Source organism: Temnothorax nylanderi, unplaced genomic scaffold (assembly GCF_030848795.1).
Source record: "Temnothorax nylanderi isolate EJ_2023f unplaced genomic scaffold, tnyl_v1.0 TNYL_tig0073_pilon, whole genome shotgun sequence".
In the NCBI taxonomy this organism is placed as follows: Eukaryota; Metazoa; Arthropoda; class Insecta; order Hymenoptera; family Formicidae; genus Temnothorax; species Temnothorax nylanderi.
This window is the reverse complement of record NW_027249135.1, coordinates 709,308-721,328: the sequence shown is the minus strand read 5'-3', so window position 1 is coordinate 721,328 and position 12,021 is coordinate 709,308. Positions and strand designations below refer to the sequence as shown.

Genomic DNA, 12,021 nt, shown 5'->3' with positions numbered 1-12,021 from the left:
TCAGCCCGTCGTGCTCCCCGAGGCGTGCACGAGGGGGCTTTCCCCCCTCGTCACAACCTCCGGTCACCTGTGCCACCTCACCGCCCGCAGGGGAAGATATATTTTGTGGGGAATAGCAGGGCACCGCCTGCGGTTCGCCGATCGTTGATGGGAAAGAAACGGTAGCGCGATTATTAGCGCGGCAGTATAATCTTCCGTATCGGGTATGGACGCACCAGAGTCGGAGAATATACATTTATTGATGCAGCGAACCCTTAAAGTGGCGCGTGGCTTTGTAATAAAATTTATAAAAAGGAACAAAGTAAAATAACTTTGCGAAATTTATGCAGTTAAGTAAAGATTTAAGTAAATAAATTTAAGTAAATTTAATTCTGCGAAGAAGAAAGGCGATTACACACTTTAAGAATATGAGTCTAAAAATTATTTAGAAGAAAAATCTTATAAAAAATACAGAGAATGTCATGAAGAGTATTGTAGTGTAGATTTCCCTAAGGAAATTAATTTACGCATTTCAAAGTTAATAATTTTACCATTCTACTGAAGAAAATTGACGTAGAAGAAAAACGTGAGGAAGAAAAGAATTGATTTTTATTTGTCAGTAATACATAATACACGTGTAATATTATACTTTTATTTAACATTATATGAGATTATTACATTATATAAATCCTACGAAGATATGAAGAAACTAGTTTGCGAACTAGTTAATCTAGCATGTCAGTGTTACAAAACTCTGCCTTACCCGCTAGAAATGCTATTGATACTACAAATAACATTATTACGAGTAGAGTCTCGTGGCAGGTATGTGCTTAAAACATGGAAAAATTCAATGATCTGTCGGGTTTAAATGATCACCGTCTGTATCACCGTGTACCTACTGTAAGTTAAGTTCGTTGAACCTGACTAACCGGCCAGGACAGTCACTTTCAACATTGAACCTCAGATGTCGCGTGCTGTTTTCTTGAAATTCTAAGTACTGAAAAAGATTATTTCGGTTCCATCTTAAGATTTTTTTATTTTTGTAAACCTCAGTTGATTTAATAAAAAAATCCATATATTATAAAACTTGCAAAGATGATCCATACAGTCATTTAGACTTAGCAAATCCATGGACTGCCGGGCACTCACGTACATTTTTACACATTTTATAATACACCCATATCACATGTTTTTGTGATAATTCCATAAACTTTTAAGGAAACATGGATGCACGATACAATCTAATTTATGAATGGAAAAAATAAGAAGATATAGATATATATTTATTTGATACAAATGGAACAAAATAGCGAAAGCCCTAGCTCATGCTTTATTCATTACATTCCAAATACTGAAATTAAAATAATTTTTTATATGTCGATATATAAAATAAAAATAAAATCGATGTATCAAAGTAAAAATAAAATTCGATTCGTAAATGGGAACTTAAATGAGAATCTTTATATAAAATTTATCGTATCGGAAACATTAAAATGATATGTGACGATAATTGCTAGCAATTTATATTTATAGAATCAAAGAGACGGATATTGGCTTCTTACATTTAAAATGTGAGAAGTTAATGCAGATGTCACAAAATGAAATTTTATTTCATACAAAAATAGCAAAAAATGTAGGTTTGTTACAGCTTAATTTCTTTTTAATGGATGATTAAAAAAGGATTAAGCTATTGTCACATCTGTATGCGACATAATATCCATCACATCCTTTCATATTGATTTATGTTAAACTCTTTTACGTCGTTACGTCGCGGTCGTTACGATCATCGTTTGTCATCACCAAAACATTCTTTCTTACACACCAATTATACGATCGTGTCTCAAGGCCTCTCGTTTCAGTCGATCATGACAATTTGTCGCCAGTTACATGGTCTTTACAAACGTGAAATCGAACTAGTAGACCTTGAAGGCGCCTACGCATGGTGAGCCGAGCGTAAAACGTTCTACAGATAAAATTGGGACAATGTATCAATGACGATCCTGAAAAAGGATGTCATCGCGTAGGATGACATGGCAATAAATTGGCTATGAATGTACCGTAGAGACTCGCGAACTATTAAAGTTTCTACCTGCGTATCAATGCAGTAATTCGAGTATCGGTTTCTCAACGCTTGCTTCATTTAAATTCAGAGATTTGTTCCATAGAAAAAAAGGAGAGTAAATTTATTATTGTCCGTCCGCTTTATCTCTTGTTCTCCGTTTATATCTCGTTTGTTCACCCCCCCTATATCTTTCAACTACGTATCGATTCTAGATTATCGAAAGTTCGGTCTTTGGAGTTTCAGTAACCGTTTGAAAACTAACTACGTCATTTTATTCACGTCAAAATCTCGATCCCATTGATGGTCGCTATCCGGTTTGATGCGCGATTCGCCAAAAGGAACGTGGCAGTTAAACTGGCGCAGCGTAGCTTAACGAAAAGAAGACGTAACTGTGCTTTAGTATACGCAGCACAACTTTTCTCATTCCTTTCTTCTCCCTCTTCGCTCTTATCCTCGCGCTTACCGTTACAGCTATCGGATGCTCTTTCAAGCGACTGTCGCAGAAGATAAGCACAAAGATAAACTATTAACGCGTAGCGCGGCTCAAAGTTCTGCTTCCCTATTATTTCTCGTTCACTTGGGAAGTGAACATCATTAATTCAACGATCGCCGCCATATAATTCGCGAAATTTAAAGTCGCTTTTAAAGTCCGATCGATATATTGCATCGTCGTACGTTTTTCAATTTTACGCGGAGTAACGTATAGAGCAAAGCACAAGTCGATACATTTAACTTTTTTTTTTCTTTTCAAAAATAGCGCTTAATTCAATATCGCTTTACTGCCAAACGCTCTACAAGGCCAAATTATTGATCTACGGTCAATTAGTCTGCAAGTATGCATGTCAGATGTATTACCGACCAAACAGGATGCGCGTTTCATCACGGCGGTGACCGTCATACGATCTCATCAAGTATTGCCTCCGGAGCGCAGCGTTTTTTGAACGGCCGTCCACTCGGCTAAGTATGTGACTCGCGCCGAAGAGAGTGTTGCCGGTGTATACCAGAAGAAGTGGTAGGGTTAAAATATAAAAAAAGAGAGAGAGAGAGAGAAAAGGAAAGGAAAAAAAAGACGAAAGAGTAGGGGGAGACGTCCTTTATTCCGATGCATAAGCGTGCCTTGGTACAGGCATTAACTCTCCCCACCATTTTCTCTCCTTTCTCTTTTCCTCGCGCGCCTCGCGCACCGCAGCTATAGTCATCGGATTCTCTTTTAGGGACCGTGCTAAGACTGCCAGATGAAAGTATATAACCGGTTCGCAGCTGCAGCCGCAGTCTGGAGACCTGGGTATCGGCCGGTGTGCAACTGGCGAGCACACACCGTGGCGCCAGGAACGGATTCGTCGCCCATGGTCCCAAGAAAGGACACGTACGGTCATCTCCTTGGGATACCTTCTTTCAAAAACTCCCGTTAATCCTTTTCGCAGTATTGACCCTAAAAAATGGGTGCATAAAATCGACATAAAACCTGGCTTTTAGGATAAACCACAATCTAGACTTAAACCTAGACCTAGATATTCACGTGGCAGGTAGCCAAGTGTCCATACGAACTCAGGAAGGTCGCGATGACTTTATGGTTTCCTGACGTCACGAGATAGTGTTAACGAAATAATTATACGTATCCCTTTAACTTGTCCGTTAGGAGTATTTTTAACATCCTACGTCACATTGCATTATTTTGCGGTATTTATAGTCATAAGTGATCGAAATCAAGTGGAGATATAGTAAGACATAAGCGAGAACTAAATGTACAACGTGATGTCTTTTTAGAAATTTTCTACACATGCTTTCTCATGCAAGGATAATGTAATGTCTATATCTGTCATGATATTATGATGAACGTTTCGTGTGTGAAATTCATCTGCACGTAGCATAATCTTTCTAAAGTGGATGTTCAAAGCGGACATTCTTTCTAAAAAGATGAACGGACTGGTCGAAGGATATCCGCAAATCATGCGTGAGACTATGATGAGGCGGCAAGAAGTGAAGAAAATGAAACGCAAAACGAACGTTGCACAGCATGTCCAGGAATTAGCAAAAAGTAGCCAATGTCGCGTTAATTGCGAGAGTCAATTTCTTCGTAATAAAAGCGGAAATTATTATCGCGGTTTCAATATTTTAGGCCTCAATATCCCGATAATTAAACTACCAAATTAAAACTTTCTCTTCGTTTTTTACTCTTAGAATACGAGTGCTATTAGTGCTTCGAGATTTTTGCAAAGAAAAATCGGCTGAATGTTAGTGACACTTCGTTTTCCGCATATTCTGCGAACGAGCAACAGTCATAGTAGATGAACGTGGCAAAGTGACGGAAGATACGACGAGCTATGGGATAATCATGAATAGCGCTGCTCAGCTTATTACGTTCAATGATCTTCATAGAGATGAAGCGCGCTTGATCTTCCGTGACGGAATAAGGCGCGTCCTCCGACAGGATATTATATCAAAATTGAAATAGCACATAAATATAATGTACGATTTACCATAAGGCGCCCAGAGATCGATTGCAATTATCGAATATTTAAAAAATACGCGGAAGCTGTTCGGATGATTACAATTCTTCTGAATTAATCGGTTTAAAATTTTAGAAACATACACTATTGGACAGATACGGCTCAACGATAGGCTTGAAATATGCACATCTTTTTCACATATAATTAAATAGTATATTTTGACAACAATATCTTTTAAGTTCTGGGTAAAATTTGATTGTAAAAAATCAGAACAAGTATAGAAAATCAAAACAACACTTAAAAATCCATTTAAAAACTAGTCATCTTAAGAAACAGCATGAGTGAATACAATCGTGTTGGTCTTATGTAAATATAACGTGAAAGAGCAACAAACTTCTTCGTCAATAGTAACGTTAATTGTGGGTGGTAAACGGAATAATTACAGCGTGATAGCGAATTAAAAAAGGTTACAGTAGTAAACTTTTCACACGCTATCGGATGTGCTGCTGCAGTTCGCAAAACGAGGGACGCGAGTCAGGGTACGAAAGTATGCCTGCGAAGAGGCATGCTGTCGGAAGACTCGAAGAAGTAATGTCGCCCAGGTGCTCGACCGGCCTTTGCCGAACTCGCCTCCACCCCCTCTCTCACTTTCTTCTTTTCTTTCTCTTTTTTTCTTTCTTTCTTTCTTTCTTTCTTCCGTTACTCTCCTTCGGCCTCTTCGACGCGTCACGACCAGTCGGGCAGTTCCTCCTTTTCCACAACGCGGGGATCCTTCCTAGGACTCCACGTCCTTTCCTCTTATCCGTGCGCCATTGGCCATTAGCGACCGCGCCGTCCGTCCGCCGTATCATCGGGGCCCCGGCGCGGTAAAGGGCCGCTCTTACCGGGTCCCGCGGGCCAGTCTTTCGTCGCGCGTTCACCGGTACTCCGGCCTCCTCGGCGTTCCGGACGATGATCTGCCTCCTCGGCGATCGGACCATGTGATTTCGTCGGGTACACGTTATTTCTACGATGACCGCCTATAAGTGCATCACGTGGCCGACCTGGCGATAAGATCCAGTGCACGCGCGATCTGAAAACTCGACGTTGGTTATCGCGTCGATTCGCCATCTGATAATCGTTCTTATTTTATCAGTTAACGCTGACGCGCGATGTCGCGATCGCGCGTATTAAGAGTCACGCGTTTTTGCCGAATTTTCTATCAATATTGTCAAACAAACGGCCCGGCAATCCAATCACGGTGAAAGAGATCTCACATTTCAGTTGCATATGCCACGGGTGATTTATCGGTAGCTGGCCCAGATACGCGACGATTGTTATAGATTGAATCGTGATTTTAAAAGGATTGAGCTCTCTCTCTCTCTCTCTCGACCTTGAATATTGCATCGTCCAATGAATGATAGTGTCTACTGCACGTATTTCTTTTTTATTTTTCCTGAAAATTGTGTCGCGCGCAATTCCGTATATGGAGTGACTTTTTGAATATGACTCGTTTTGACAATCGAGGTGAAAAAGATGTGCGTGACGTGCGTGATGGCGTACGAGGACGTAGTATTCGAATAAAGTGGCAGTCTTTCTCTGGTTACAGTCATTCTCACGAGGAACTCGATATAAAATCAAAGTAGCTTTAACAAAATATCTGAAAGTTTTAATCGTTTTAATTAACGCATCCTTTTAGTATCGATACATATTTCAAGTAACTATTTTCCCTAATTAAATATTTGTCTCATAAGATTGAAAGAATATCGTTTGCAAACCTGATGTACTTTTTTAAAAGTTTCTCAAAATACATTTAAATGTTCCTCAAAATTTCTTCAATGAATTTTTTAAATATTTTATAAAATTTCTCAATAAAGATATTAAAGAATAATTAAATAACGCTGAAATTTAACTTTGTCGTTTCGTGTTCCATTTTCTCGAGTTGATCCTCGATTCTAAATAGGCGATAAATTAATAATTAATTGGTTGTCCGTTTAATTTAAATTTGCTTTTATTATTTACGTACGCGATGTAAATGTAAATTAGACGTATATTTTGGTGCATAATGTAATACAAATTAGTTCTCTCGCTCCTTCGCGCATATTTGTATTCGCGATCCGAGCTGTCTGACGATACAAACCAAACCAGTTGGAATTCCAGTTGCAAATGTCATATCGACTATCATATAAACGTGCAAAGGTCGACCAGTCTTTATCTCTTTTCCAGTTGGCGAAAAATATCTCATTTAAATGCATCTGAGGTATTTAGCCTCGTAAATTTAAATCGGAATTTAAATCGACGACACATTTACTTACTTTATTTATGATTAAATTATGTGATATCATTGACGTAAGAATATCTTGTTTCAGCATTAAAAGTCGTTTAAAAGTGCTATCGATTTTTCAACGGTGAAATTGAAGCTATTAGCCTAAACTTGAGAAGAATTATATCGGGAATGCAGCTGGGTGCATCGTGATTTTTTTTTCCCGAAAAGTGTCGGTAAAAGTAACGCGATGGTGAAACTTTTCGTCGAATTCGCACAGTATAAAACGAGAGTTGCAGTGAAAATGCATCGCGGTGTTTTTTTTACGTGAACTGAAAAACAAGTCTGTACGTAGCTCATTTTAAGTTTTATCCCGAAACGTATTCCAATGTATTCCTGAGAAAACGCAACCGGTGCCGACCAGATGGGAAGTGATGTATACTTATTATGGCAGAAACGTTCTCACAGAGATCCGTCGCAGCTAAGGTGAATTTTATCACGATTCATTAACCGTAGTTAAGGCGCTACGATATAATTAGGTTGATTATCACGGAGGAATAATAATCACATTTTGATACGGCTAATAACAGAGAAATGAAGGAACTTAAGTTAATAACTATCACAGCGAGAACGATCGATCCACACGTCTACACGTGTCTGTCCTAATTTGTTGATCGTATTATCTTTAAGACATCCGTGCGGTAACAAAGCACGCACGTGGATACCGAGATCGTGGAAAGGTATCACTGCCTCCCGCGTAGGCCACGAAATCTCGTAAATGTGGCATTGACGTATGAGAGGCTTTTAGCTGACTACAGTTATTCGTCCGAGAGGCCTTTTAAGCGCAAGTCAGACGGGGTATGTAATTTTCATGTACGACTCTCTCTTCCTCTTCTTCCTTTTCTTCCTTTTCTTCCTTTTCTTCCCTTTCTCGAGGGGCGGCTGGGCGCAACGCCCGTGACACGCACGCGGCCGCGCGCGGCCGCATGCTCGCGCATTTCGCACGGAATCTCGCGCGTGCAGTGCATCGTACGCATCCGTATCTTGTCTCGTCTCGTTTCGTCTCGTCTCGTTTCGTCTCATCTCGTTTCATCTTATCTCGTTTCGTTCCGTGCGAGCCGCGGGTGCGTATGCTGTAAGGAGTCTTCCCTCGCATCTTCGCCCCGCGATCGTGTCCCTCTTTCTTCGAGGAAACGAACGGATATAAATCTCCTCCCCCTGTATCTCGCCTCGTTTCTCTGTTTACGAACTCGCTGCGTTGCGCGCTCGGAACAATCTCGTACATCTCGAACTCGAACAATCGCTAAGAAGTTAGAGACAACTGCCAGAATGTTACATTGCGAGCGGAAGAAAGATCGCGCGGCTTCGTAAGACGAACGGTACGGATCTCGAAGCTAATTGATGCGCGGATTTCGAATACGTCGGCATCGCGTGCGTCTGCGACAGCTGTATCCTGTATCAGGAGACAGACACAATATTTATTGATGTAATGAACGACCGCGCGCTCAAGTATCATACAGTGGAAATAGTACGCTATCGCAATATAACGCGATTTATTAATTCGAAAGCGCTTCAATTTCACGGGTTTGAAATTTTACTTGATTGGCACGTTCGCAGGTGAATAAATAATGGAGTGTCGACAACATCCCGCGCGCCAAATTTTTCCGCGGCTCACCCCGATTGATATGCCCCATTATGTTTTCATTCCGCTTTGAAGTGTTCTTATTTCGTCTTTTTTTTCGCTATCCAACGCGCGTCAATCCTATTAAAACGCGAAACACGGAAAGGCAATTTCGATCGCGATAAAGTAAAAACGTTTTCGTTTGTGAAACAGTCTTGCGCCATCGGGGTACTTTATCAGTGTACTCCATCAGCATCCCAAGTATCCACCGTTTCCGTTCGATAAACTCGGCTGAGATTAATTTGCATTCAGCGAATTTACTAATCTCGTAGTAACCGACGCAGTTATCGTAGATTGCATTTTTAAATCGTCCGCGGGGTACGCGCGATTGTTCCCGTCATACACTCGATACACTGACAGCACATTGTACTCGTACAATGCTGACGTAATTTAAAACTTTTCGACGTGCATAGCCGATGGTAAAAGCCGTTCACCCACTCGAATAACAAATATTCGGTTCCTTCTGTTCTGCGTTTTAACCATTGTTAAAATCGCCGAGTTGTTTTACCGATCTGTTTTGACTCCCATTTCTTCGCGTTACTCAAAGGGAGTAGTCGGTGTAATGACCGCTTTGTAAAAGAGTCCGATTATAATTATCGGAAATTATTACCAGCAATCTCATTAACGTTATTCTACATATACATCTTTGTCTTCCATGCATATTATACTTATCTTGTTGTTAATCAGCCGTTTTCCTAATCTTCGAGATCGCACACTGTTAAATATTAAAGAATAAAATTTAAACTAATACCTTGAATTAAATAACAATTTGTTATTTTTAACTACAATGTGTGCCGAAATTTATTATTTTAACGCAAAACAGTATTATTTTAATTCCATTGGTTTAGTTAAATTAACATCATTAAATTAATGATATATTTTGAATGGGAGCAATTGCGATCTATAGGAATGGTTTAAAATGACTCAAATTGAGTATAATTTGACACCATGAATTTAAACAGTGCCAGCGATCGTTTTTGCTTCTGCAATAATAATATTATATAAAAAGAGATAATTTTATAATTACATAATCCCTAAAAAGATAATCGATAAACTTCTGGCGACTATCAGTTCGCAGATCGAACAATTTAGATTATTTTGATAGATATCGCTGGATTCAAGATTTGGTATGCCCTTTCTAAAATAGCCGATCTAATTATTGGGAGACGAACTCTAATCGGGAGTCATCGATTTCCGATACCGTCCCTTACGCACGATGATTCGATTCCCATTCCGCAATGGCACTCCGAATCATTTAAATGCTGCGCACGTTTTACGCAACGTCCTTTCTATCCTGCGTCGGTATTCTCCGTCACGACTCCCGTGACGGAGCGCACGAAAATGTCAACAGTTACAACGTGACTACGCTTGGTAAGCGCGGCGAACTATGCAGACCTGCGCGCGGATGCAATTTCGTTCGCGATAACGTAACGAATACCCCATTATCGTCAGAAACTGACATCTCACCCCGGTCCCTCCCGGTGGGATAAGCTCAAATCTAATCGGAGCGCGCTAGACTTTCAGACGGAGGCACAAAGCTGTTTAATATCGATATCGGATAAGAGCATATCGCTTACGATTAGCGTGCCTATAAACAACTGATGAAATTTAATTATAAAAATACACAAGGGTAGAAAAAATTATTTTGACAATTAAAAAATTATTTTTACAATAAGATCCGATTTCGTCTTACATTGTGCTCAGATATTTGTCTTGACAGGTAGCTGTATATTGATAGACTTCTTTTCGAAATCACTTGCGAATCGACATCTCCAGGGCGTGAAAGTATTCGAGTCAGATCGCACGAGAGCGACAGTGAACACGACAGTGACACGATACGCTTCTGGCCTCCGGCACGCGATGGTTAATCGAATCTCTCGACTTCCGCATAATTTCGTGAAATTCAACGATCGGTGAAAGTGATCTTTACCATATATAAGATAGCGCTTGCGACATAAACGGATTTACTGTTGAACATGGGTGACCCGTTCGCAATAATGCATGTATAAAAAGGTTACAGCAGCAATTTTCGCAGCATCCGTCGAAGGAAGGAGGATTCGATATTCCATTAGTCGACATGGGCGATTTAATATATTTCTAATCTGTATATTGTAGACTCTGCTGATAAAATATTATTTATATAAAGCAGAAAAAATAATGAATTAGCATCTCAGTCTTTCTAACCGAAAAAAATTGGAACTAAAGTAGTGTTAAGCTATATTAGTAACATCTAACTAATATATTAATATATTAAAACAAAATTAATATATTAACATATTAAAAATACAGATAATTGTCGTATTAGTTAATATTGCTTGTGCATATTTAAATATAAAAAATTACAATAGATAATTTTTATTGCTCAGCAAAAGAATGAATTATATCGGTTTCCATGCAACCGCGGATCTCCAAGAAAGTAGAGCAACCGCGATTCTTCAACAAGAATGTTCTCGGTATCCAGACGAAATTGGGTACTCTATGATGCTATAGTGACGGGAATTCCGTCAACAAGCTCGTTAGTCCGCACGTATGCTGTAATTTTGTCGGTAGATAATGAGAGACGGGAAGAGTTGCGATTATTTCTGTCCGTCCTTCCACCGGTGGCGTATGAGACATCGTGCAATTAATGAGATATGTGTATATATATTACAAGGAAGAGTAAACAAGAATTATTAAAGGAAGGATTCGCGAGGTTATAATAATTGACAATAATTGAGGAAATCGAAATATCGAAAAGAACGCTGTGTGTGTTGGGAACTTGAATTTAAATAAAGAGAGATTTACGTCTTTTCTTATATACACTTATATACACATGCGTTTGTTTATCAATTACCAATTAATTACTTTAATTTGTTTAATTTTCAAAAACATATAGAAGAAAAATAACTTTGGTTTATTAAAACAGGTGCCGCGGAATGGATGATTGTGTCATTGCGTCATTCGGCTGATACTTATGCGCGACGTGAACGAGAGAATCGTATAGCTCAAGTGGGATATAAGCGATCGAATAAAATAACCAATGTGTTTCGCCACCGTGAAATATATCGTAGATTTATAGTGCCGCACGTAATAATCGTAACGATTCCACCCTTGCGGCAGCACCATGTGCGGTGACGGTGAGCGTCGTGGAGAAACGGGCTTTTACATTCTTCGATTGTCGTGATCGTTCAATCGATTCGTTTTAACGTTCGTTTTAGCGCCTGTGAGATATTAGCACGGCCGATTGCCCGCGCTGGTGGAAATGCGGTAATTGCGGAACAGCACGCTGTTTGCGCGACACGATGCGGCGGAATCGGTTTTTATCATAAAACTGGGCGATGATAAAAGAAGTTATAGAAGTACATAAGGTAACTCGTTGGTATATATGTGTATGTAAAAGAGCATTAAGAGAAAGGAGATTTACTAAATCTGAAATTTCTAAAAACAAAATTTTGAAATAAATTTATAGATGACTTCCTTCTCGAGTTACAATGTCTATAACAATTATAACATTGTTATATTATTATATAATTTATAACATTATTATTAATAATTTTAATAACAATCTTATCGTACAAATGAATTTGAATATATTCATGAGAAAAGGACATTTTTTTTGAATATTCTG

General features: G+C 39.3%; 1 protein-coding gene across 2 annotated transcripts in view; it reads left to right on the top strand.

Moving 5' to 3' along the window:
• LOC139774075 (EGFR adapter protein) overlaps positions 1-12,021 on the top strand; it is a 105,935-nt gene that overhangs the window by 36,474 nt on the left and 57,440 nt on the right. The window contains exon 1 of one of the 2 annotated variants that reach the window (XM_071709023.1): positions 6,849-7,219. The exons of the other annotated variant lie outside the window; for it this stretch is intronic. Coding sequence (XP_071565124.1) covers positions 7,181-7,219 — 39 coding nt within the window. The 5' untranslated portion in view covers positions 6,849-7,180. Of the gene's footprint in view, positions 1-6,848; positions 7,220-12,021 lie in introns of those variants that run through there. 2 annotated transcript variants of the gene reach the window in all.